This window comes from Anguilla anguilla, chromosome 3 (genome assembly GCF_013347855.1).
Source record: "Anguilla anguilla isolate fAngAng1 chromosome 3, fAngAng1.pri, whole genome shotgun sequence".
NCBI classification, from domain to species: domain Eukaryota; kingdom Metazoa; phylum Chordata; class Actinopteri; order Anguilliformes; family Anguillidae; genus Anguilla; species Anguilla anguilla.
The window spans coordinates 57,012,520-57,039,878 of NC_049203.1; the positions used below are offsets into that span (position 1 = coordinate 57,012,520).

At 39.1% G+C, this 27,359-nt stretch overlaps 1 protein-coding gene and 1 non-coding gene across 7 annotated transcripts; both read right to left on the reverse strand.

Moving 5' to 3' along the window:
• Window positions 1–4,188: 4,188 nt before the first annotated feature.
• Window positions 4,189–4,270, reverse strand: trnal-aag. The gene has a single exon. It is a non-coding gene; the product is annotated as a tRNA-Leu (tRNA).
• Window positions 4,271–4,811: 541 nt separating this feature from the next.
• her8a (hairy-related 8a) lies at window positions 4,812–24,096 on the reverse strand. 6 transcript variants are annotated; one of them, XM_035408640.1, is made up of 6 exons: window positions 23,084–24,096; window positions 16,567–16,616; window positions 8,403–11,157; window positions 7,330–7,425; window positions 6,531–6,630; window positions 4,812–6,367 (listed from the first exon to the last, which is right to left on the reverse strand). In XM_035408640.1, exons 3-6 carry the CDS (start codon window positions 8,463–8,465, stop codon window positions 5,841–5,843), a joined length of 786 nt encoding a protein of 261 aa, XP_035264531.1. In that variant the 5' UTR covers window positions 8,466–11,157; window positions 16,567–16,616; window positions 23,084–24,096; the 3' UTR covers window positions 4,812–5,840. The 6 variants fall into 6 exon arrangements, with proteins under 6 accessions (XP_035264531.1, XP_035264533.1, XP_035264534.1 ...); XM_035408642.1 differs by having other exon boundaries at window positions 6,552–6,630; window positions 23,084–24,095; XM_035408643.1 differs by having other exon boundaries at window positions 11,054–11,157; window positions 23,084–24,094.
• Window positions 24,097–27,359: the final 3,263 nt, after the last annotated feature.

The window sequence follows — 27,359 nt, forward strand, 5'->3', positions numbered from 1 at the left end:
CGAATACTTTCCCTGGTGAAGAAAAACCCCTTCACAACAGTTGGCCAGATCAAGAACACCCTCCAGGAGGTAGGCATATCTGTGTCAAAGTCAACAATCAAGAGAAGACTTCACCAGAGTAAATACAGAGGGTTTACCACAAGATGTAAACTATTGGTAAGCCTCAAAAACAGGAAGACCAGATTTGAGTTTGCCAAAAAACATCTTTAAAAGACTGTACAGTTATGGAACAATATCCTATGGCCAGATGAGACGAAGGTCAAAGTTATGGAAAAGGGAAGGAACTTCTCATTATCCAAAGCATACCACCTCATCTGTGAAGCATGGTGGAGGTAGTGTTATGGTGTGGGCATGTATGGCTGCCACTGGAACTGGTTCCCTTGTATTTATTGATGATGTGACTGCTGACAATAGCAGCAGGATGAATTCTGAAGCGTATAGGTATTATCTGCTCAGATTCAGCCAAATGCTTCAAAACTCATTGGATGGCACTTCACAGTACAGATGGACAATGACCCAAAGCACACTGCAACAGCAACCCAAAACTTTTTTAAGTCAAAGAAGCGGAATGTTCTGCAATGGTCAAGTCAATCACCTGACCTGAATCCAATTGAGCATGCATTTCACTTGCTGAAGGCAAAACTCCCAAAGAACAAGCAGGAACGGAAGTAGACAGCTGCAGTAGAGGCCTGGCAGAGCATCACCAGGAAAGAAACCCACCATCTGGTGATGTCTATGGGTTCAAGCCTTCGGGCAGTCATTGACTGCAAAGGATTTGGAACCAAGTATTAAAAATGACAATTTAATTTATGATTATGTTAGTTTGTCCAATTACTTTTGAGCCCCTAAAACTGGGGGGGGGGGGGGGGGGCGGGGGCTATGTATAAAATGGTTGTAATTCCTACATTGTTCATATAATATTTTTGACAAAACCCTTAAATTGAAGCTGAAAGTCTACACTTAAATCACATCTTGATTGTTTCATTTCAAATCCATTCTGGTGGCGTACTGAGCCAAAATTATGAAAATTCTGTCACTATCCAAACACTTAAGGACCTGACTTTTTTATTTGACAAAGTAATTTTGAACATGCATGGCTCCCCATGAACTCCAGGTTCTCCTCCATCCCCCATTTTTGTTAATCTTCGAGGAAGGGTTTTCACAACGCAGATGGCTACATCCTGATAAAATATGCATATACGATTTAGGTTGCATATTTTAAAGATGGTTCTTTATTAATGCAGTGTATTAGTTCTGTTGTCAAGCTAGTTTCTCGGTTGTATGGGTGCTAGTTAAAACAGAATGTTGAAAATACATATTTTGACATGGGAAACAATTTTTAGGTATTTCCAGTCCCTTTTCTGAACAACTTACGCTGTCACTATATTCGTTGCTATATAATGAGACAGGTACAACCCTGCTGATTGAAACCCATCCCACCTGGTTGATGTCACTGCCTAGTATGCGCTGTCAAACAGGGTTTCAACAATCAGGATGTAAAAAAACCTTCTTACTCTTGTCCAGTGAATTATATAACCAATCTGGCGCCATTATAATGATATATACAAGGAAAGCACAGTGATATGGAATTTAAACTTGAACGTGCCAACTGTTGAATGAGTGTCCTACCAGGTGATATAGAATTTGCCATAGTGTCACCCATAGAAGGAGGATTACGGTCAGCAGGGTGTCACCCACCTATTCATGCATTAGGGATACCTTTCGTCAGTAGCTAATTAAAACATCCACTCAAATGTCATCCAGAATGTAATGCAACGGTTAAAATGTGGTTATCTGCTAACCACATTTTATATAAGGAAGTAAAACAATAAATTCAATGGCAATATATGGCTATACTGGTGTGTGTGTATGTGTGTGTGTGCAAAGTGTAGCAAAGAGCTGGGAGTAACAGAGGTATATCATATTACCGCAGGGCCTCCTAAACCAGATGGCAATATTTCAAATGTGCAGCTCATTCAACTCCTGTTTTTGTTTCCCCTGTCTTCTGTTCCCACTGTTTTTACATTCCCTCACTCTCGCACTGCCTCTAGATTAGTCACACTGCTTTGCCCTTCACTCTTCTCTCTTCATCTACTCAATCTTCTCAATGTTCTCTTTAATAATCTATTTTATTGCCTGCTTTTCTCCCTTTAAATTAACAGTTAAATGCAAACGTATTGGGATAGTGACATAATATTTGTTGGTTTGGCTCTGTACTCCAGGAATCCATTCCAGAAAAATTCCAGACTTCAGTGAGCCAGGTGCAGCATATACAGATTTATTTGTTCCACAACAGCAGATTCCAAATGAGGTGATCAAGATCAATCAAGCTTAGATAGGTTAAGCCCAAACCATGCACATCCATGGCAAACTTAAAAAGGCATTTCCAGTCAGACACAAAAAAATGATTAAACATGGATTTGGAGTCCAATAAATCCTGCACTCATTTTTTCACAGCTGTTGAACAAGAGACGATCAATTCCTCAGCAGCAGCAAGGAAAAGGGAGCTGGCCTGGAAAATAAGTTGTGAAATTGAATTAATGTATAAGGTTCTCCTACTGTGCGGTCACTATCATGTTTCCTGAATAAAGTATTCAGACTGTTAATTTTTTTATTATGCTTAAATAAGTTGGATGTAAGTAATCTATAGTTTGCCTTGCATACTGTATATTCAGGGATGCCACCAGGGATTTTGGGCCCCATGAAAGATCTTACATTGGGCCCCAGCACCCCAGGCCACCTGAGAAAATCCTTTGTGTATTATTTTTAAGGGCCCCTGTCAGTCAGGGCCTTTGGACTCATTCTAACTTCCGTTTAGAATAAAAAATGAAGATCGAACTGGAGATCATTCGCTTAAAATTTAAAATGAGGAAATCTGAGCTTGAGATAGCATTTATGAGCATTGTGCATGAAATATGCAGAGCAAGACCGCTCAGGAAACTCTTGCTGCAGTCAACCCCTTGTTGGCATCAACAACCACGCGTTCTCGTTTTCAACTCATTTCCTTTTGTCATTAGAATGCGGTTATAAGAAGAACATGTTATTTCAATCATGTAGATTAGATGTTTTCAATAAGCACTTTATGATAGTGTTTTGGAAATTAAAAGTCAAATGGACTTGTAAATGTTAAAATTGGCAGATACGGTGCGTACGAAAATAAAAATGCAAACGGGACTGCTTGAATTTAAATTACTGGGTTGGTCGGATTTAATTCAATTTAGCCTGTCAGGAGGCAGTATTTTTTTCAGAGCATACGTTAACATAGTAACTGACATGGGCTTTCTCTGATTCTCGTATCTGGAACTGATCGTCCAGAATTTCCATTACATTACAGGCATTTGGCAGACGCTCTTATCCAAAGCGACGTACGACAAAGTGTATAACCATAACCAAATGGATGGTAAATGGACTGCATTTATATAGCGCTTTTAGTCAAAGCGCTTTACAATTGATGCCTCTCATTCGGCCAGAGTAGTTCGGGGTTAGGTGTCTTGCTCAAGGAGACTTCGACACGCCCAGGGGGGGGTTTGAACAAACAACCCTCCGACTGCGAGATAATCGGTCTTACCTCCTGAGCTATGTCGCCCCAACCAGGAACAATGTCGAGAACCCTAGAGAGAAGTACCATTCCAAGTGCAGGGAACAACCGCATAGTTCACATTAGTTTAACTTTCCTAAATTTCGTTAATAGCTTTATAGCTAACTTGCCAATCCCGCTTTCTTCAGTTTATAAAATAAGGCCTTGAAAACATGCAGGAAACATCACTGGTAGCATTTCAAGACTGAATAATTAATTAATTTGTGCAAGTGCGACATCTATGGGCTATTTGCATACATATGTATCCATAGACTAGTATCCCAGCACACACACAACGTTGTGACAACGTTGTGGCAAAGTGGTAATAGTGTTGGTGCCAACGCAACTTTGTGACAACATTGTCACGAGGTTGGAATAATAATATTGGTGCCGACATGACACTATGACACCTTTGGGCAAACTTATCACTGTGGATTCCTTTCACGAGCAGACACTTTTGAGTGAGAATTCTACATGCCATGCGTGCGCTCTCCACGTGGGCTCCAGTACCATGTATGTTGAGGCTTACGTTTATCTATGGTGTTCTAGACTTTACTCGTAAACCAAAGTATCCACACGTATTACACTAATATAGCCCAATAATGTTAATTTGGCAGCGGTGGGATTCGAACCCACGCCCCCGAAGAGACTGGAGCCTTAATCCAGCGCCTTAGACCGCTCGGCCACGCTACCTGCTGGTCGGCTACACTCAGATTGAATTAAGAACGCAAAATATTTTGATTCAATTCGATTACTGCATGAAAGGTGAAATGTTTGTTATTCACAGTATAAAATATCATACTCCTAGCATACCACTGGGTTTCAATGCACTAATGAATTCCTCCTACCGGAAGACGTTTCAGAGCTTCACTGGAAAACAGTCATCAAGGTTCTGAAACAGTGCGTTGCATTCAACTAAAGCGCCCTCTAGCAGGTTTAACCGAAAAGGAATTCAAAACACTGCCGCCTGTGCTTTCATACAAACAGCAAACAGTACGAACCGTCCATCTCTCAACGACCAGTACACAAAATTGTAAATGTATAGATTTTTTTCAAATAAGACAATAAATATATAAAGTCGTCTTCTCCAGTGAAAGTCGTAACTTCTGACAAAAACAGACTGCAGAATTTAAGCCTGATTAAGTGTCAGACTATTTATATATTTAAATTATGATCATAAAAATGGATCACATTTACAATTCAGAAAAATCATGATTGCGATGTGGTTGCGCTGTCAGATAATGATTGTTTTATTTATTTATTTATTTATTTATTCATTTATTCATTCATTTATTTTTCTGACATTCATACATAGTTTCAAAGTATCTCACAAGCAATTTCATAATAATTGTCAAGTCAATCACAATGCCAAACCATACACCCAAATCTACTACCGCCATGAAATATTCAACATTGGCTGCTCCAGTATGAGGTACCAGCTAAACTTCTGTTTCTGTAATATAAATGGCAGAGGTTTTTTCAACTTCTTTTTCCTGGGAGAATATTACCACTCTTCTACTTATGCCATAGTGTGTGACCCCCCTAAGTGGATAGTCACTTCTGTAAATTAGATATAATCAGTTAAGCTACTGATGTCACTTTTTCAATCACAAAATTGTCTAAAGTTAACTGGTAACTTACTACCTAAGTTGTGCATTACTTTGACAATAGTAGGTATCCATGTTCATACATGAATTATTGCAATTTGTTTGACTTGTTTGTCTTCTAGGTGTCACAAATTAATCCACTATCAAAATTCCTCAAGACACTTGGTATTTTCCTCTAAACCCTCTTCAATTTAACTGGAAAATATATATAAATGCAAAAAATAAAATGTAATGTAAGAATTACTTCATTAGAAGCAAAAAAAAAAAAAAAAACACACACACACACACACAAATGCAGTATACCAAGAACTGGTCTCCATAGGGAGCTACATTGTTGAAACAACTAGTTCTGACCCCATAAATTAAGGCTTGAATGTTTTGAGGTTAAGGATGTTCTGCAAACCATATCACTGAAAATAAGATGCAATTTATGGAAGATAGTCCATTTCTTTTTAAGGTCACTTAGAACTGGAGTCCATTACATTACATTCACTTTGAGGCACTTAGCCCTGGTCTCCCATGCACTAATTACCAAAAATAAACATACGTTTTATCAAAAAAGGATGAATCCACCCTAGTTAAAACGTGCTAGACCTTAGTCTTTCTGGATGAAAGACTACGGTCTAGCGGATTTTTTTTCTTTTCCAATGGCCTTTTTACCATGGCCTCCACATGGAGGGATCTCCTCCTGGGATTAATAGGGGTAAGACAGGAAGAAGTAGGCCTGAGTGGAGGATGGGGGAGTGAGAGTTAGGGGTGGAGGGTGGCATAACTTCCCTGCCACCACCACTACCCTCTGTTGCCTCGTGGGACCTGGGGGAGAGCTGGGGGCTAGCTGGAGATGGGGACGGGGGTGGGGGTGGTGAAGGAGAAGTTTGGGGGTTCAGGGGGTTGGGCTGGAAAGCTGCTAAGGGGAGTGACAGTGGGCAATGAGTTGCAGAGGCTGGGAGGGGGCTGCAGTTGCCCATGCTACCAATAATGTCATTGTTGCTGGTGTTAGAAGTGCTGACGGTCTTTGCACTGATGTGAGGGAGAGACTTGAGCAGGTGGTTGAGCAGGCGTGCACCCAAGGTCTTGTCCATGCTAGGGCAGTTAAGCAAAAGATTGTGCACCTCATGCATGCACTGGATATAACCACGGCTGTAACGCTGGTGAGATTCCAGCCCCAAGCTGCACCCTGGACCTGCTGTAGAGAAGCACACATGAATGAGTACTGCAACAGGGCACTGTGCATAGTTCAAATGGTAATATCCTAACAGCTAAACTGGTTTGCCATTTTTCAAAGCTTTCAATTATTCCTTAACCACCAATACATTCTCAAAGGCTTTGTAGGGTTTGGTAATCACAGCTGTTTGAAACCTGGATACCTGGCCCTTGACCCCTTTGCAGACCTTCCATGTGCTGTACTGTGATCTCCAGGACATCTGCCTTCTCCAGCTTTGATTGCTAAGAGATGCAAAGACACAGAAAATCATTTAATTTGTGAGAAATTACCCAGAACTGACATCAGAACTTTCATTCTGCACTGAATCTTGTTTGATTGCAATTTTTGAAGGAAAAGTATCCAGAATTATATGGTTATAAAATATTTTGTTTTTATATATCCTATAGTACTATACTGATCTCTGATCTGTGTTGCTTTTTAAACAAGTGGAGTTTCTGATTGTCTTGACTTAAGAGCCACAATATGTAATATAGGGATGTTATAGCTGCTTTGTGGCCATGACAGGGTTAAAATTCATTTTACTACTTCATTCATATACACTGATTTGGGTAATGTCATCATGTCATAAGATTTAAACATAATGACAAAACACTTCATGCAGGCATATGGTAATGAAATACAAATGCATATCAATAGCTTCTATCTGGTCCTATCACTGCTATTCACACAAGATGAATTGTAAATTGACACTTTGTCAACATTTCCAAGAAGCACTTAGCATATTAATTCAATACATAGTGAAAATTTGTATTTGTCAACAGTGGCATCAATGCTGAAAATTTAACTAAAGTTTATAGGCAATGAAAAAGTTTGCAATAAGTGCTCTTTGGCCTAGTCTGCATGAGATGTACTCAGCAGCCTCCATCTAAGAGTATTCTGTATTCAGCCTTTTCTGACTCAGTGTTGTGCTCCACACATACATCAAGATTATAGGCATCCACCATGATACCCTTCAGCTGCTCCAGGCTGCAGTTGATTCGCTCCCGGCGCCTCTTTTCAATCAAGGGCTTCCGCAGCTGGATAATGGTAGGGGGAAAAAAGTGGACAGAGGGATGTTGTAAGAGATTAAGCATATTCTTTTGAATTTATGGGTCAAACTAGTTATAATAAACACTGTACATTTGTGATCAAGCTAAATATTCATTACAATTCTATCTCCATCGGTAGTCAAAGACTACAGTTACGCCCTGGTTTCCAAGAATACAGCTCCATGTTTGATGCAATACTTAATACTGACATAGTGGCTTGAATTGCATGACTGAAATAAAGGTACTTGACTAATGTTATCATTTTGTTACAAATGATCCAATGTAATTGAGAAGTGAGCACTGGAATATGCTCTCTATGAACATTTGTATTTTTGCATTGAGGCAGCCATGTTTAGCCTGCATGGTCCATGGCAACAGAACTGCTTGAGCGCTTAATTTCAAGCTCGGTGAATTCATCAGACATTTATTAAACGCGTTTGTTATGAGATTTGGCGCCTGGGAACTAAAACCACATTATAGGGACTGTTGCTCTTTTGACGACAACATAGGCCTATAGTAATTTAGTGGATAAAATAGTCCTTACGTGAATCACTAAATATTGGCAGGGCAAAACGTACGCCGACCTAACCGCAGATATAGACACATAAGCCTATTTGGATCGTAGCAGTTTACATTTGCTTAACAAACACCTGATGAGACTTGTTGGCAGGATTGCTTAAGCGACTCTAATTGTGATTTCATAATTGATTTTAGCCATTTATGCCTAGTGCTAGTTACGGTTATGCTGCAAGCTGAAACAGTATGTTGTGATCCATTGTGCGGAATTGTGTGTTTACACTGCTATTACAAATTAGTGCATCGCCCTGCGTTTATAGGTCAAAGGAAATCTATTGAAAATAAACTCCCTTTAATGAGAAAACGCACTAGCATGAACTGCAAACAGGTCATTCGAATGCGAAGTGGTGACTTCACTAGACTCAGGAGTTGAAGGTAGTTTTGCCTACCTTCCTCTCTTCCTTCGCGTTGAAATTCCTTTCTGAAAGACTACCCATACTGGATGCTGTCATTCCAAAATGTAGGTGATTTTGATCACCTAAGTGTTCCCTTTGTGTCCTACAGTGTTCCTTGACACGTTATGCGCCTTTCACTGAAGGCTGTTGTGTTTGATGTCCTGGATCGATCTGAGATGGAAAAAGTAAAATATATATGGGGAACAGCGGTCTATATGTATGCGCACTGAATCCGCCTCCCTATTACAATTTGCATAACAATATATGGGTGCTTTCTGCCCCGCACTTTCCCACAGCCCGGAGGGACGTGTTTGTCTTCATGTCCCGTTGTCAAGCCATGGATGAATGGAAGTAGGATAGAGTAACGCGCATGTGGTTTAACCGAGGAGCAAAACTGGCGAGTACCTACTGACCGTTCTTAAATTTTGCAAGGATTAACAGAATCCGACCTGTGCGGCCTGTCTTCAATTAATTGATTTCATCATGTTAAAGGAATTTTAAAGGCAGCCATAAAGAAAGACAGTTCTGCCATGTGCCACCGATTACAAAAATAGGTTCGCTAAAATCTCAAGAAATCACATTCTTCTGATTACATAAACATTGAAAAGGCGTTTATGGGGCCTATGTCCTTATCTTCATTTTTGCATCTACAACGTTGGATTGATAATTTTTACAACCCACTGTACTGTGTATGCGCAATAAGTAGCCTATTCCATGGTTTCATAGTGCTGTATATATCCCGTTTTAATTTAATGTTGCAAAAAAAGTAGGCCTAGCAATACATGACATAGCCTATTTGGTTGCATGAGAAAATTCCAGATTACCTTTGGATAAATAGTAACAAGTGATACGATCTTAAAATGTATAACAAGTCCATCGTAAAATACAATGACTGGCTACTGATAGACGTGGCCTACGCCTAACCACCGAGTTATCCGGCCTATAGGCTGTATATAGGCAATGTAGATGTTTTAAAACAATTCCTTATATTTTGGATTTAAAAGTTTACCGTATTCTTTATTCACTATACGTGTCGCGTAGCCTTTAATCTCTAGTTAGTGAATATTTTCAGACTGAAAACCAAAATCGACAAAATAGGCTAACTGACAACAGAAATTGATTGATGTATTGCGTCGATAGGACAAAATGGTAGTCAAACTATAGCCTAGTAAGTAGACATAAAAAGTGGCTAGATTTATGAAGAACTTCTTTAAAATTGTACACCCCCTACAGGTTCTACCATGGTTAAGAATAAACTGAAGGGGAATAATCGCACAACAATAGTAAATAGCGCTCAGCCTTTTCAATTTGAAACGCAACAGGGGAATCTCTCCCGCATTGTTTTTTCCTTTCCCACCCTTTTTCCTCCTCGCGCCCACCCCCTTCCTCGTTTCTTTATTGTTTACGCCATTGTCCTCGAGACGGACACACTCCAATGAAGCGCGCAAAGATCTTTTTTGCTCCTTGTCCGGCTGTAATGACCCTCAGTCCAAGGAATACCCAGAGTGCTAAAGATTTAATGGCTATCTTAAGCACTTAAATCCGAATTAGATTTTTTTAAAACACGAAATGGGAGTTGGGAGGAGTCGTGGCGGAAGGATGACGCCAAAGTTGCAGACCTTTATTTTCTTTTGTTCCGAATAACAAATCCCAATGAATTTATTGAGCCTACAAGGATTGAAACCGGATCCATATTGACAGTTGGTGGCACAATTTGCTTTAGGCTACTTACATCAATGCCTGTCCTGTTTACTATTTCTCATCTTTAGATATTGCTATTAGCTATTATCGGTTACATGCCAGAAAGTTCTTCAAAAAACCCACTAAAATTGCAAATCTATAATTGCACGTACAAATGTTTACCCTGATGCACACTAGCAGTAGTTAGGACGATAACGTACAATTTAAGCAGAGACCATAGAGCGTACACAGGACACGGGGCACCCGATGTAATGTCGCCCCCTGCTGATATATAAATGACTTTCGTTTAAAAAGCAAGTTTCCTCATTGGGCTCCATTCATTTTTGACAGCAAAAATAAAATACTTCCACTCAAATATTGATGTTAACTCCGTGCATTATATTAGGAAGAAAAATCACTTATTATTTTTTTCGTAGGTAAAATATATTTTCCCTCAAGAGAGACAAAGATATTAATTTTTAATGTATTATTTGTTTTAGCCTGTCTGCGCGATCCTCGTTGTACACGTGATTTAGGCATGTGGCCAAGGACACAACTGAGCATGTCTGTTGATCGAAAAAATTGTATTTCCTGGTTCTGATGTACACCCGATATGTACTCCCTAGTTTCTATTGGCGTCGCTGTTTCTACATATTATAGACTCTTAAGAGTTAGCTGAAGGCGTGATCATGCCTAGTTAAATATGCATGTCCACGCAGCCCCGGAAGTGCGGCCAACCAGGAAGTCATTTTTTTGGTTTTGTGATGGCTGCCTTTTTAAAACTGTGATATCAGAGCCACATTTTACTGGGAATATATACAAATAGTAGCTTTCAATTAAGTGTGTGAGTGAATGTAGTGTTGTTTCAGTAATCTGTTTCTGTAAGGAGTGAGGCACTCTCTTCCACTCTTAAAGCCATCAGTGGTTCAGTTAGACAGCTCTGCCCCTTGTTCAAGAATAGGCACCTGTGCTTCTGCTCTTGATCAGGGAATCTTGATCTGGCTCCCCCCTGAAACGGCACTTGGAGTGTGGTGCCTGGGCAGGTTTTCTTCATGCCTTCAGTGCTAGGCTTCAGTGATAAGAAGGGGAGATTATTGTGGGTTTCAATTTACAGGAGAGACATTTTTCTTTCATAGATAGAACCTGTGTTATTAAATATTTTCCTTGTGCACTGCTGGTAATAGTTTTTGTAATCCAGATGGAGAGTCACCTACAGATGCTTTCCTGGATGAAGGAGGGTGAATCTTCTGCTTGGACATGACAAAGCCATGTTTAAGCTGTTTTGTTTTAAAATTCCAATGGCAAATGTAGAATCTGTTATCTTGTAATACTTCCTGTATATCTTCTGTACTTATCTACTGTATGTCTTCTATAGACTGGGGTGAAAAGACATTACTGAGGCTGAATGAGACCTTTAGTTGCCATAAGAGGACATACGTTTGCTTCATTCAAGTGGGGGCAGCACACATAGCTACTGTGTTTTCAGTTGGTACGGTGCCAATCTGAGAAAAATTGAAACTATCATAAATTCAAAACAAGAAGAGCACAAAGTGATTTGACAAACTTGTTAAATGAAAGAAAACCAAGGTTACTGCTTACAGGCTGTGTCAACACTATGTTTTGTAAAAGTACAGCAAATAAGAAAACAAAAAAGCTGGATAAAGAACCCAGAAGCATGTACATTCAAGAAACAAAAACTTTGTACCCCTTTAGCTCTAATACTTTAAATTAGCAGCATGAAATTGTGACTCATTTTTAAACAGCTCTGGTTTACAGAATACTTCCATAAAGTTGCAGTAAAAATATTTTTAAAATAATTCAGAAAAGTTTAAAGAAAATCTTGGTTTTTGATTTCTGAGCATGGGCAGTACTTTGTGTAAAACAGTTTAATTTTAGACGGTCAGTATGAGTTGCTGGTGGGGGTTGTGCAACCTCTGCATGCAACTCCTAACAGCAAACATATGGACAGGGTGTATTCACTAGCCGTTTGCATTACTTCCTGTTTTGCATGCATTCAGCAAGGGAAGTGAAAATAGATTTCTCTAGCACGCAGGCAGCATGAGTTCACAGCCTTCGTTGTCTGCTCATTATGGACTTAATAGCTGTTTTGTTTGTTTTGGTTTTTTTTTACATTATTTAATCTGTTAAGTTCTATATTCAAATGTCTCATCTTACTTCAGACTTTACTTTTGTCAGTTGGTAAGCAACATTATGGCAGGAAAATGAAGGTTTAAGAGAAGTACAGTTACCCACTGTAGAAATGGGGGTAGAGTGTGGGGGATGGGTTTAGGCTTAAAGAAAGTAGGATGAGAGACATGTAGTGCACATACACATATGTAGTGGGGACTCTGGGGGTGAGTCATAAGGTAGTGCCCACTGTACATTGAGATTAAAGCAAGAAATTATCTGAGACATTTCTCCTGCATGGGGCATTACAGAGTAGTTTGTGACATGCATGCCCAATTTTTTAGCAATTAACAAATGTGTATGCAATTTATGTTGATGGCGAGAAACTTTGACAGTTTCCTTGATGCCTGTGAGCAGCAGGAATATTTAAATCTATGGAAATCACACATGGAAATACTTCACTTGATTAGAATGGATGAAAATTCAAAATCTATTCAAGCAAAAAAAAAAACACATTGCCCTTTCATGTAGTTATATTGTTTTAATTTTGAGACAAAATTTATAAAACAAAACAAAAACAATGTGATATTTTGGATGACCAAAATTTAGAATAAAAAGCAATCATAGAAGGACAGCTATAGCCTAAAAAAGTATGGCACATTGAATGGAGAGCATCAAATTTCAATGTTTTTTTCAGAGAAGCATAAGGGCATGTGGGTGACACTTTTATATACAGTACATTTAGGCAAGTCTCTCACATGATTATATCAGTTATATTCTGTGCTCACATTCAGTCTACAGGGGGAGGAGCTATTAATCTCATCTGTAGTAGTCAAGATTTGTCAAGGTGTACCAAAAATCTTATTTGGAGAATGGCGCTGTTTTTGTTGGAACAGAGCAGAACCTCTACTATTCGGCACCCCCGTGGAATCAGTGCCCGACAACGTAGCATACTTTCGATGTCAGGCTGGTGTATTTGTTTACTAAGCTCCTGGTCAGCATGAGATGTTTGAATTTACCGTCCAGGTGTATTTTTGTTTTTATTTTGTTTTATTATCCTTTTTCAAAATGACATATTATTAATTGTGTCCTCACCCCTACCTGTGAGTTTGTTGGGGAAGTTTGCAGTGTAGACCTACTAATTACATAGATCACTTTGGGTAGGGGCAAAAAAATGGGGACAATGCACACACCAAAAAAAAAAAAAACTCAGTCAAAATTATAGGAAGTAGAACATTTCCTTTTCACAAAATGGCATTTTCAAGAACAAAAACAGCAAAACATATTCATAAACACATTCATTAACCATTCAGCCCAATCCAGGTCTTAGCTGTTAAATGACTTCTGTGCCCCATTTTTGGTTACTTATTGTGATCTTGTGTTAGCTTGTTTACTTTATTTATTTATTTATTTTTACTTACTTACTAATTTAACATGTAGGTCTGATATCCAGGTGTTACTGGCTATTATTTTTTTTCTGATGAGATGAAGAGTTTTAAGATAAGCAAACAATATTTTTTTTAAATGTGTGTGTGAACACTGCAACACATTCATTCATTCATTTTATAGGCCTAAATACTCTAAATTTTGTATTTGTATAATTTTTTTATTGGTGGACCCATAGCCTATTTAGCTTATAGCTAATTATGCCTGAACCTCCTAATTTTCTTCTAGCCGCTGTCATAGTCTTGCAACAAAGCCTATTATGTATTTTTATTATCAGCAGACTATAGGTATTACAATAAATGATCTACCATTTTTACATAATTTCTGTAGCCTGTAAGGCCCATTGTCCACTCTCATGCAGTGCTGAAGGCTTTATCGGCGGCACTGCCAAATGTTATACATGCAACGTTCATTAACCTATGTAGTCACATTCATTAAGAGATTAAACGAAATACTTTTTTAATAACTTCAGAAAAAGGCGATGTTGCAAAGGTTTCAAAACACCTATATAATGAGGGATGTGTGAGTGAGAAAGAGACAAATGGAGCCCTTCTTGTCTCTTTTGAAATAGGTTCCAGTGTTGCATGATGTGTCCTACTTGCCTTTTTTGCCATGACTAACTTGCCTACTATAGCCCAGGTTTGCTTAGCTTGAACAGGTTACTGCAAAGGAATTCATTTTTGGCTCTATGCTGTGCATTTTGCTATGCGGGACTATGCTCTTTTTAAGGCGTATTGCCTGCAGATGGAAGCAGACTAGCAACACGATATCCAGCTCCCATCATGATAGCTGCAAATCATCATCAATATCAATACTATTGTCATATTGCCCAGCCCCTACACATGCATAAATGTGTTAAAATGTTGTTTGTGAAAAACAACATTTTGCATTCTTTGACAACCTTCCGGTGGCTCAGTGAAACAACATATTCATAATTCTGAAACCAGTATTCATCACAGATCCAGATGTTTCAAGACAAAAGCAGTAATGAAGGTCATTTAAACTTTATATCCATTAGCCACTTAGAGTACCTTTTTCAATTCAAGTGGATGCTACAAGATATGTTGTCTTGTGTGACTACCCAGAAATCTTTTACTTTGGACATTGCTTCTGGTGAATGTGTTCATGTGTTAAGGGGGTTGTGAGATTGATTGTTATCATCCGAGCTGTTGCTGTGCAGTGGCCACATCTTTCTGACTGTGCCTATGTCCATATTTTTCCTAAAAGTCTCAGTGGTGAAGTAGTATGCCAAAGGATCTAGCATGGCATTGACGCAGGCTAAAACCAGGCTGTAATGGAGGGCTGTGCACAGCGAGGGTACATAGTTTATGTACAACAGCCCCAAAATGAGATGGTAGGGAAGGAAGCATACCAGGAAGATCACCAGATTGACAGTGATCATCCTCCGGATCTTCCGGCTGTCAATCACATCCGTTTGTGCCACTGTGCTGCGGTTAATGGCCCTGACCAGGAACCAGGAGCATGTCATCATGGTGGTGAGTGGAATCCCAAAGCCTATAGTGAGTGTGGTGAACACAGCCACAGGCTGGGTGGCATAGACTGGGTCGCTCATGAAACACAACGTTTGATTGTTGCCTGGCTTTTTTTTTAGGTAGATAGGCAAACTGGCTCCCACGGTCAGCATCCAGACACCCAGGCACACCAACGATGCCTTTTTGCGCCCCTCCTTGACACGGGATGACATGGGATAGCAGACAGCCATGCAGCGATCAAAGCTCATACACGTCAGAAGAAAGATGCTCCCGTACATGTTGACCAGTAGAACCACGCCAAGGCCCTCACAGAGGTTCTGAGATAGCCCTGAGAACCCCAAGTAATAGTAGATCCTCACAGGAAGAGTGGAGATGAGTAACAGGTCAGCCACAGCCAGATTTGTCATGTAGACCATGGTATGAGAACGTAACTTGGTTTGGCAGAAGACCACCAGGGCAATAACATTGAGGGTCAGGCCAGCCACAAAGACCAATGAATAAGTCCCTACAAAAACCAGGTCCTTATGGTCAGTGACATTCTGGGATTTGTTTGAACCCATGGCTTTCCCCTGTAATAACATAATAATATTAGAGAGAGAGAGATGGGGGAGAGGTCATTTAACAATAATTAAATAATAATTTACAAAACACAAAAACAAAATCATGAAGAGTTTTCAGTACATTTTCAGGTCTTGATGCACACAAATCTCATAACTTAAGCAAGAAACCATCTAGACAGTAAGATATGTGCCTTTTTGGCTAAGATTGCCTACTGACTTTTGTTTAAAAGAGGTGTCTCTAAAAGCAGAGGTAATATTAAGAATAGTATCTGAAATGCTTTAATTGATTAGCTCTAGTGCCTGACATTTATAAACACCTTAACTCCTTTAACAAACATATAAATGACAACACAAACATTTTGGTGACCTTTTCAAGCTACATTGTGTTCAAACCCACACATTTGGCAGATGCAGACTAGAACTGAAAGTCTAATGTTGATCACACCCAGATACCACTCTGGGCGGCCCAGTAACTGGAGCTGCATTTAAAATGCTGACAGGATCAAAAGTGAGTTTTCTGTGGTTTGTGGTAAGGGTCTCAGTTCTGAACTTAGTATGCCGAACAGTCCTCCAGCATTAAGCAACATGCAGAGGAGGAAAAACCTTGTTTGCTTTAGTTTTGACTCTGATCTGAGCATGACTTTGCAAAGAATGTTTGAAATGTCCCTCTCTCAGCTAATTGTCAATTTATATTTACTCTCAGAATGCACATCATCATTTTTTAATTTAGTCCCTATACAAGTGTTGTTGCTTTTGAAACATCTGTTCAAGATACAAGAAATAAAATCTAAATTAATTTGACTACTACAGGTAAATTCACTAATTGACCCAGATCAACAAAGGACTGTTTACCTTGTCTAGTGGTCTTCAACTTGAGAAGATAGCTGTGTCTCTTTCTTGGGCTGCGAAGACAGTGAGAACCACAATGAGAAAGCTTCTGCAGACCTAAAATGTCAGGGGCGGTGACTGTAACAGTTAGACTATGCTATTTCTCTGAGGGATTAGCATATGCGTCCAATGTAAGAATAAGTGTTAATAGAATAAACAAAGGTGCCCTCTAAAACATAAATATGAGCAGTTTAAGCAGGGGACATTGGTCCTCAGCTTTAATGTCTAATTATGTCTCTTGTTTAGAACAGAAAAAAGAGTATTAGCTTCTTTGCTTGCTTCCTTTGGATGCTATTATACACATTAAACCTTACTGTGTAAAAATTCTACTATGTATATAAAAAACTCAAATATTTGCTGTGGTTGTACCTCAAACAGGCCTTCAGTCGGGAAATGCCTACTTCTCCAATCGAGAGCACCGAATAAGTACCAAATAAGTTTGGAATATTATCCATTTTTAGGGCAAAATAATGAACAGCAGTCATGGATAAAATAATTGTGATAAAATAAGTCATAAGGTATCAGGCATACCTTAGTGAATTTTGTAAATAAATAAATAAATAAATAAATAATAATATATAGATATCAGCAATATTTCCTTAAATAGCAGTGGTTAGGATTTTAGCCATGAACCTCTCAGGTATATATCGCTGTGCTATATGTAAATAAGAATGTAGATAGAGTTGACAATTACCAGTGTTTTGGTATAATCAAATACATGTTTGATGCAGAGCTGAACAGTGTATCTGAAGTAAGCAGTAATAACATTGTCATAATAAATAAATAGGAATATGTTCTTTAAGCACTAAATAAGTCGTTTTAATAAACTACTTATAAACCACTGGTAAATCTGGAGAAGCAAGTGTATAAAATAATTTTATTTATCAATTCCTGTGTAACAGTTCGCTGTTCAAGGCTAAATGGCAGTTGGTGCAACACATAAGGAGAAGTGCAAAACATCTCAAAGCTGTTGAAAACCACAAAACATGATTTACGGAAGTGACACAGGTCCTCTAATGGAGGTAAACTGCTCCGAATAATGCTTGTCCACAAATTTTGTAATGGACAGTCATCGGTTTTCTTCATGCAGTATCCATAGGTTCTGTTATGGCTGTATCATTTACAGGTCACATATTTAAAAATTTGCATTAAAATTTGTTGAGTAGAGAAAAGCTAAGCTATTTTGACAAAACTGTGATTTGAAACTTTTTTTGTGTGTGTGAATTTATTTGAAATATATTTCCAGAATTATGGAAAGGTTTAGCAGTTTAATTTGAAATTTACATTTTGTCAAATGCTTTATTTTGAAGGCATATATGCAGGATTTCTTAGCCTGTGCAAATCAAATATGAATCATGATTCAGCAATTACGTGGCATATTTCTCACCTAAAATGAATTCAGAAACATATTTTTAAACATAGGTTCTGTTGGATTAAAAAGTCTTTGGGTGCAACTATTTGCCAGCTGGATATTTTGATTGACATTTATATGACATAGTACCTCTGACAACACAATGGGACAGGACTAGAGTGTTACAGTATATTTTATATATGCTTGTCAGGCAAAGCATTCTCTTAAAAATCTATTTTGACATCAATACTGCCTGATATTTTGTCTCACTGTTACTGCGATCATCAAGATCTAACTCATTAACACTAACCTGTCAAGATCTCTTCTAATGTCTCTTTCCTGTCCTTGCATGTGTGAGAGGAAACTCATCTCTGTAGATCTAGTTTGAAGTTTTTTAAACTGTTTAAATGTTTAATTCCATTCATGCAGTGAAGTTTATCACTGTTATGGAAGATAAACTTCACTGCATATATCAAATTAAACTACAGAGAAGACTAAACTACAATTCTACAGAGAATAGTAGGGTTCATTGTGTTCCATATGTTGCCTTGGCACAGTTGGTTTTTTTTTTTAAATATTTTATCTTTGCTAATTATATAACAGTACATAGTAAAAGTACCATACATGCTTAGACATATATTCAAAGCGAGGAAGCATAAATATGACCTAATGGAGCATTTGCATTCTAAATTCTTTACTTCAATTTGATACAATTTGTCAACTGAACATTTTTAGGTTCATTTGAATGAAAATAAACAATAAAATTTTAGGTTTATTCAATTAAGCTTCTTTGGCCTTCAGAACTGGATGAAGTTTAGGCATCCATTGCCCTGCAGGACTCCCAGCTACAGCTGGTACAGTCAGGAGTAAATTCCAGACTGCGCTTTAGGGATGGCTACTGTCCGATCATGTAGATTCAGGTTATAAACCCTATCAAGCATTGCCTAGACAGCTTGATATTGACAAGGCTTTTGATATTGTTTCCAGAGGGATGTTAGGAACTAGTCGCACTCAATTAAAATTTGTAATCACTGATGGTGAATCTTTCCAACAAGAACTGCAGCAGCCTTTGCAATGCTGTCATGCATGATCCAAAGTTACGAACTGGACAGGCAAGTTACTATACATAATGTTTTATTTCATGCAGATGCTTTCGAAATCTGGACAGATGAGTTTCAGCCTGAAGAGCTTGCTCACGATTACCAACAGTACGACTCGGACATAATTGAGAAATACTCCAGGGTTTGAAATTATGTACACAAGGCATTTTTATTTACGTACAACATAACTCTAACTCCATAAAGCTCACAAAAGGCACGGTAACATGAATAAGTAAACACTAGTTTTCAAATAACAATTTTAGATGCTTATGCAAATTAGGTGAAAAGATATTCATTAATTTGGCCATTTATTTGGTTATGTACTCCACGATTCACATGTGATTAAAGTGCACATTCCCAACTTTTATTTAAGGGTGCCATAATGATTGGGACATATTAATGTTATGTAAATGAAAGTAGTCATGTCTAGTACTTTTTTGCATATCCTTTGCATGCAATAACTGCTTGAAGTCTGTGACCCATAGACATCAACAGGTGCTGAGTATCTTCTCTGGTGACCCTCTGCCAGGCCTATGCCAGCCATCTTCAGCTTCTGCTTGTTTAGTGGACTAGTTGACTTAAGTTTTCTCAGTTGAACTCAGATTGGATGTTTTGCTTGGCCAGTCCACATTTTTCCAGCTTTTAGCTATGCTAAAACTCCATCGTTACTTTAGCACTACGTTAAAATCATTGGGCCTCATTCACAAAACATTCGTACTAAAATATTTGATCGTAAACAGAGTGTAAGAACATTTCCATGAACATTTCGGCATTCATAATTTTTTTCCCATATTGGTTTTTCATTGGAACATTTTTGAGAACAAAAGTAAGAATAATTTAAGAAAAGTTTTGTGAATGAGGTCCATTGACTTAAAGTAGAATGAAGTGTTATCCAATGATTTTGGAGGCATTTGGTTGAACTTGAGATGATAAGATGCTTCTGTAAACTTCAGAATTAATTCTGTTGCTACCATCGGTAGTTACATTGAAGTGGATTTTACCTGAGAATCTTTGTTGCTTCCCTCAGAATCCTTGCTCCTGTTCACACCTGGCATTAAAATGCATCTTGGGTGATCCAATCACAAGTGGACAGCACTAACTAGGCTACAGGCGGCAACGCACCCAAGACGCATTGAGGCCGCATTGAGATCCGATCACTCAGACCACATTTGTATATGGAAGGCCATTTGTGCAAATAACGAGACGTTAATGTCATGTTAACAGGACATTAAAATGCGTTTTTACACGTGAAGTTTGGTCGTGTTAACACATAATATTTTTACGCGTTAACACAACAAAAATCGACACGTTAACATGCATTTTCTGGTTGCGGCCAATGAGTGACCTTGAATCAAGGCAGTCATACATATTCATGAGGAGGGTTGCATCATTGATGTCAAACAGCAACGCAAGGGAGCACATCGTGCATAAATTACTGACGTTGTGCATAAGTTACTGATGTGGCCGTCTACGCACATGCTACGCACTCGTTACAGGCATACATGTATACATAGACGCCGCACGGACTGCTTCGGCCCGTTGCTGCGATACGTCAACGTCGCCGCCATATTGGACCAGGCAAGACTGGCCTGACTGGCGGGGATAGGTGTTCCTTCTTATTAGAACAACTTGTCCTCTTTTGATATTATTCACAGTATATGCAGTTTTCACACGCTATTGATCAAGACATGATGTTTTGCACACAATGGTTATATGTCTGTAGGGTAGAGTTTCTATATCCCCGTGATACCATTTCCTTAGATTTGGCCTCAAACTTTTTCCTGTTCACAAATTCTCCACACTTGTTGGAACTGGCCATTAGGCACATTCTCTTTGAGCCAATTGGGATGGAAGCTCTTGGCATGTAGTATGGTGTTTCTGTCTGTTGGTTTCCTAAATATAGATGTATGCAAAGTCCCTTGATTGTCTTTAAAGATTGTAAGATCTAGAAAATATGTGCTCTCCTTTCTGTAATCTAGAAACAGCTTGAAGTTAGGTTTAATACTATTCAAAAAGACATGAAAAGCTTGTAGCTCTGCCTCTGACCCAGACCAAAACATACCGACATCATCAATGTACAGTCCCCACCAAATAATGTGTTACAAAAAGCTGTTTCTTTCATGGTTTACCACAAAGTCCTCTTCCCATTTACCCAGGTATAAACCTGCATAAGAAGGACTATAGCAAGCCCCCATAGCACACCCTTTTGTCTGTTTAAATACTTTGTCCTGAAAAATAAAAAATGTTGTTAGTCAAAGTCCATTCTGTCAGAGACAATAAGAAATCGTTGGGTGGCATTTCAGATTCTGGCTGAGCACTTAAAAAGTGTCTGAGTGCTGCTAAGCGGGGATATAGAAACACTACCCTACAGAAAGCATACACTAGAACCAAACACCTGGACAGACAAACTTTACTACAAAGAAATGCTCCCAAACAAACAAAAGATAGAGCGATATTTGTTACAACATACAGTACAGAGGCAGAAAACATAAAACGGATTATAAAGAGGAATTGGGGTATTATTGGAAGTGATGGCATACTCAGTCTGGTTTTCCCTGAACCACCATTAATCAGTTTTAGGAGATGCCCTACTCTACAAGATAAACTGGTACACAGCCATCTTCAACCAAACACCCAACAAACATGGTTGGGCCCAAAACCCAAGGGGTCCTACAAGTGTAACCATTGTAACCACTGCACAAATGTGATACAGACCAAGACATTTATGGATTTTACATCTCAGAAGGAGTTCACCATTAATCACTTCATTAACTGTAAAACCTTGCTTGTCATCTATAGGCTGGAATGTCCCAGTTGCAAAGTTTTTTACATTGGAAGAACAAAAGGACATTTGCAGGACAGACTAGCAGAACACAAATATGCCATTCGCACAGGGAATGTAAACTACCCTATGGCTAGACACTATCTGGACTTCCATAACAGTAACCCATCCACATTACAAGCCTTTGGCATTGACCACATCCCATCTTCCATACGAAAAGGTGACAGACAAAGGAAACTTAACCATCAGGAAGATTTTTGGATCTACAAATTACAGGCTACTAAACACCCAGGTCTAAATGAGGACCTAGATTTTACTGCGTTTTTGTAAATATCTATTTGTTTTTTGCAAACATCTATTGGTTTTTAGTGTTTTTTGTAACCATTGCTGTTGGTTGTATTCACTATGTTGCTCTTTAATTCAGCTTTGATGAATAGTGTGGGCCAACATGACGCCATCTGTTGGAGTTTTTTTTTTTTTTTTTGATATGCTGACACCCTCTTTAAGCCACAACACTATGTCCATGTGGAAGATTCAGCTTGAATGCCGCAACACAAAAAACACATCTAAAATAGGAAAGAGCTGTTGTGCGATTGACTGTACAAATAGATTCAACAAGCAATCGGAGCTATCTTTTTACAGACTGCCGAAAGCTAAAGAAAAGAAAAGCAAATGGATCGCTGCAATTCGCAGAAACAACTGGAATCCAGGCATCAAAACGTGGATGGTTTCCTTCATTTTCATTAGCACAACTCTAGTCCTCATGTTGACAAATGGCAATCAGAGACTAGAATCAAGACTAGACAGGCCCTTTGAAAGTTTACACCTGCATGGTGAAGCCAAAATCTATTAAAATACCCTTTAATAAAAGCGGAGAATCTGCACTTTAACCACATGTGAATTGTCTGACTGCAAATCTGCAATTTTGGAGAACAGAGCTAAACCAAGGGAAAAAATGTCTTATTCCCAAACATTATGGAGCTCACTATATAAGAGAAGTTAGACACTAATGCCATTTCTACATAGCGATAACAGCTGGGTTACAAATTATGATGCTAATTGAAATCCATCATGTACATGTCATACATATAGTGTAAAATAAAACTTAATTAAGTGACAGCAACCAGATGCAATATTGATCATTCTAACATATTCCATTTTTGATCCTTGGATTTCTTTTTTACCTATATTACTCTTCTATTGCACCATGGCAATGCATACTATTATATGAAGAGAGAACACACTCACCCGGTAGAAATGCCAGAACGTATGGTGATTCTGTGATCCCTCAGTCACATTGCTTTGGTGCTGACAAACGTGAATTTGCCTGAATCATACTCGGAAGCAAATGTGAGAAGTAAACTGCAAAAGCATATTCTGGGTTACCCAACAGATCTCTCTCTCTCTCTCTATCTATCTATTTATCGGTCTGTCTCTCTGTTTTGCTCTCTATCTCTCCCTCTCTTGTTGTGATGCCTTCTCTTTGGAAGGATAAATATCTGTGTCATACACTCCCACACCTCTAATTCACATACACGCTGCTTGTTCTTTGTCACACACATACGTATGCATATTATCTCCCACACAATTGCCTCTCTCTCTGTCTCTCTCTCTCTCTTTCTCTCTCTCTCACACACACACACACACACAAACAGCTGCCTCTCTCGGATACACAGGCACTCTCTCACAGCTGTCATTCTCCGTTCTGATCTTTATCGTTGCCTCACAAAGATACTCACAAGCACACACAGATACCTTGCCAAAACTAGGGCAATGCATCATTGTGATTGTAGGTCCACTGTCAGATTTGGAAAGCACTCTGAAAAATAATGAAACCACCTTTTCACACTATAGTGTCATAGTGCAGCATCATGTAGATACTTTGAGATAAGAAAGTGATTCGCTATTGATAAACTTGATTGCTTCTTTTTGGAGCAATCAAGACCTGATCTGGAAGATCTGGTTTACCAAAGTAAAAATTAATATGTGGTCACTGTAAAATGGATATGAATGGATAAAAACTTGTTAGAGGAAGAAACAGCAACCTCAGCACAATACATTGCAAAGTAGAAACAGATGAGTCTTCTGCAGACTGTCTACTCTGACCAAAGCCTAACAGCCTTACAAATGTCCTTGAAACCTATGTAAAACTGCATAAACTGAAAAGCAAAACGAACGCGAATCCACAATAGCTGCAACCGCACACGCGCATGCATCCATGTGTGCATGCATCCACGCACACACCCTCACACAAATACGTGACCTCTTCTTTGGCTCATGACCAACCGTTCCACAAAATCTTGTGCAAATCTGTGAATCCATTCGGGAGTTATGCGTCTTCTTGTGATAAGCCACGCCCCCTCTTGGTTAATTGGCCTGAAAGTTACTCAGCTCTACCTTCGGTCATGATCAACGTCCATGCCAAATTTCAGCCTCCTGGGCCAAAAACTGTGGCCGCTACGGGGTGGGACACTTTTGTGGACCAACCAACTGACCGACCGACAGACAGAGTTATAGAGCTGCAGTCGCAGCTAAAAAGAACAGAAACTATACATCGGGGACCGAAGACCGACAAGATCAGCAGGAGAGCAAGCACCATGCAGACAGGGACGGGCTGTTTCCGATCTGGAATGCAAGTTTTCCCGTGTGCTCTTATAAACAATTAATTAGGCATCTCCAGCTCCACCTATAGGCACATACTGTCTCCAAAAAAGGGCTGGGGAGTGTAAAAACCATAAATAAAGTGTGTAATATGTAATAAGTGTGTGTGTGTGTGCTTGCGTGTGTGTGTGTCTGTGTGTGTGTGTGTGCATGCAGTGTTTTGCTTTTAAACTCTGAATGTGGACCTTGCATTCTGCCTGGTATTTTGGTCTACCACACGAAGAGGAAGTGAAAACAGGAAGTAAAAAACACTGTCCCTTTCTCCAAAATGTATGTGTGCCTATAAGTCTATTATTGCCTTATCCTGAATAACCATAGACACTACATAGGTGCTTAAGGGCAGCTGTGTCTTCATTTAAAAAAGGTGTTTGGTTGGACACATCAAGCACACACCACAAACATGGCCTTTGAAGGCAGATTTATTAGACATCACTACCTTCTTCCTACTTATAATTCCTACTTGATATTCTTGTGATAAGCCACGCCCCCTCTTGGTCAATCGGCCTGAAAGTTACTCAGCTCTACCTTCGGTCATGATCAACGTAAGAACACAGCATTGTTCATTGTATAGTATATTGTACATTAAATTAATAATTTCTTAGATAACTTTTTTTATTCTGTGTGGTTCGCAGGAAACTCACTAGGATCTCATGTTGCTGCAACCATCGCCTAACACAAATAAAAATGTTGTGCACAAGGCAATAAGAAAACATACTGAAACTGAACAAGTGTACGTCCAAAACAATGCAATTCCCAGCATTTACTTTGCCTTAATTCTTGGGTGTAAGTTAACCCTATGCTCATTGATCTCACATTCTGAGGCCTGAGGTGAATCAATGGACAATGTGTTCAGGTGTCATGCAGGGTGATGCATAATTGACCATATTGTTAACCAAAGGTTTTAGAATTTCAGTAAATAGTTTTCTGTCTCTCAACAGTGGAACCCCTTGTATGCTCTTGTATGTATCGTGTTGTATGTGATACTGTATGCCTGAATAAGTTACACTGCCCTCTGGTGCCACAGCTGAACTAATGTTTAACAGAGTGGATATGAAATGGTTTGCTAAACTGATCATCTAGAACATTGTAGCATGTAACATTGTATAATTTTGCCCTGGTTAACAATAAAACAAATTACTTGCATCTTGTCAGCACCAGCCAGTTTCAACATTATTGCAACATAACACTGCTGAAGAAACTCTCACGTGGTAATACTTGCAAGTGTAACTGCAGGATTTGCTGTGTCAGGAACAACCTGGCTCAAAGACTTGCAACTGTAAGTACCAACAGTTCTGTTCACAGCTGCCAGTTCTCACAGTGTGGTGAACTGGTGTAGCTCAGCCAGGCAATTACTCAGTCAGTCAGTGTGTCTATCAGTTAGCCTTTTCAATGCTGGCGACAAGTGAAGGACTGAAATCCAAACAGATTGACCTGCCCATGGATGTTGATTTCCAGGCCCAAAGTTTTCACCAGCTTTTTCTCATATAACTGTAGGTGGTAGGCACCCATTGTGCATGCCTCATCATAGAAGTACTGGTAATTCTTACTTAACCTGCATTGATTCAGTATATATCCAGCTGTCAAAATGGATGCAATGCAAAATGTAAAAAGTTGTTCTGGATAAGAGCATCTGTGATGTGATGTAGTGTCTGTAATGCAATGTGTAATGTCTAATGTCTGGTCCTCATTTTTTACAAATATTTTTACTGGTTTCTGAAGCAATGTAAAGTTCCAGCATGTTTTGTTTGCTTTTCTTCAGCATGTTTTGTTTGCTTTTCTTATCCTGGTACCCAGGAAGTTTAATGCTACCAGTCTGAACGGTTTGCAGATGTGTTGCTCTGACCTTTGTCATTATGACGGTGTTTGTGCAACTGATCTAATCTATCTAATGCTGGGCTTGATGCATTTCTGTTTGCCTATCAGGCCAACAGGTCTGTAGAGGATGCTGTGTCACTGTGTCTACACAGTATCCTGCAGTACCTGGTGGCCCCTGCCACACCTACGCATGGGTTTGATTTCCGTTCAACATTCAACACCATTGTGCTTAAACTATTTGATAAACTTCAGCTGTTGGGAGTGAACCAGTTTCTGTGCCACTGGATTTTGGATTTTTTGTAACATAGAAAGCAGGTGGTTAAGATAGGTAAAAGGTTCTCTAGGCTCACAATTCTTAACACTGGGGTCCCTCAGGGTTGTGTTCTCTCACCACTCCTATACTCACTATATACTAATGCTTATGCATCCTATTCTGAACCTGTGCAAATGACTAAATTTACAGGTGCCACAAAAAATTGTGATTTGATGGTGTTAATAATAAAAAAAAACTACATTTTAGTAATAATAAGCCATATACATTATGTACTGTGTATGTTCTAAACTGTGCCTCTGTGTATGTGACTGGCTGCTTGTATTTTTAATGTATAATCTGTTGCAACCACTCTTTTCTGTTTCTCTGTTAAGCCCCAGTTGGTTCCCCTTAGGGAGAGGTGGCAGTACATCCTGCTCCTCTTTTATCACCAAGGCCAAACTTCATGCCAGCAGACCAGAGTCTGTGTGGCCGACAGTGTGTAGGCTAACAACATGTGAGTGGAAAAGTACTGGTGTGAAGGAACAAAGGAGTGCATGTGCCCCTTAGAAAGTGTAAAAATCAAACACAGAGCCTTTTTGAGATTTGCTTCCTGAGCTCAGTGAAAGCTCTTGAACTGTCTCTTATCTGCAGATATAATAAAAAGACTTGAAGTTTAAAGCAGTGTCTCAGTCTCTCTTCCTTAGATAATTGAAAAGTGTTGATTTTCCACAACACAGGAGACAGGCTATAGGGCTGAGGTGGGGGTCCTAGTGGAGTGATGTCAGGCAAATAACC

Coding starts and splice junctions, on each gene's coding strand:
- her8a (XM_035408639.1), bottom strand. CDS start 15,714: ATGGGTTCAAACAAATCCCAGAATGTCACTGACCATAAGGACCTGGTT.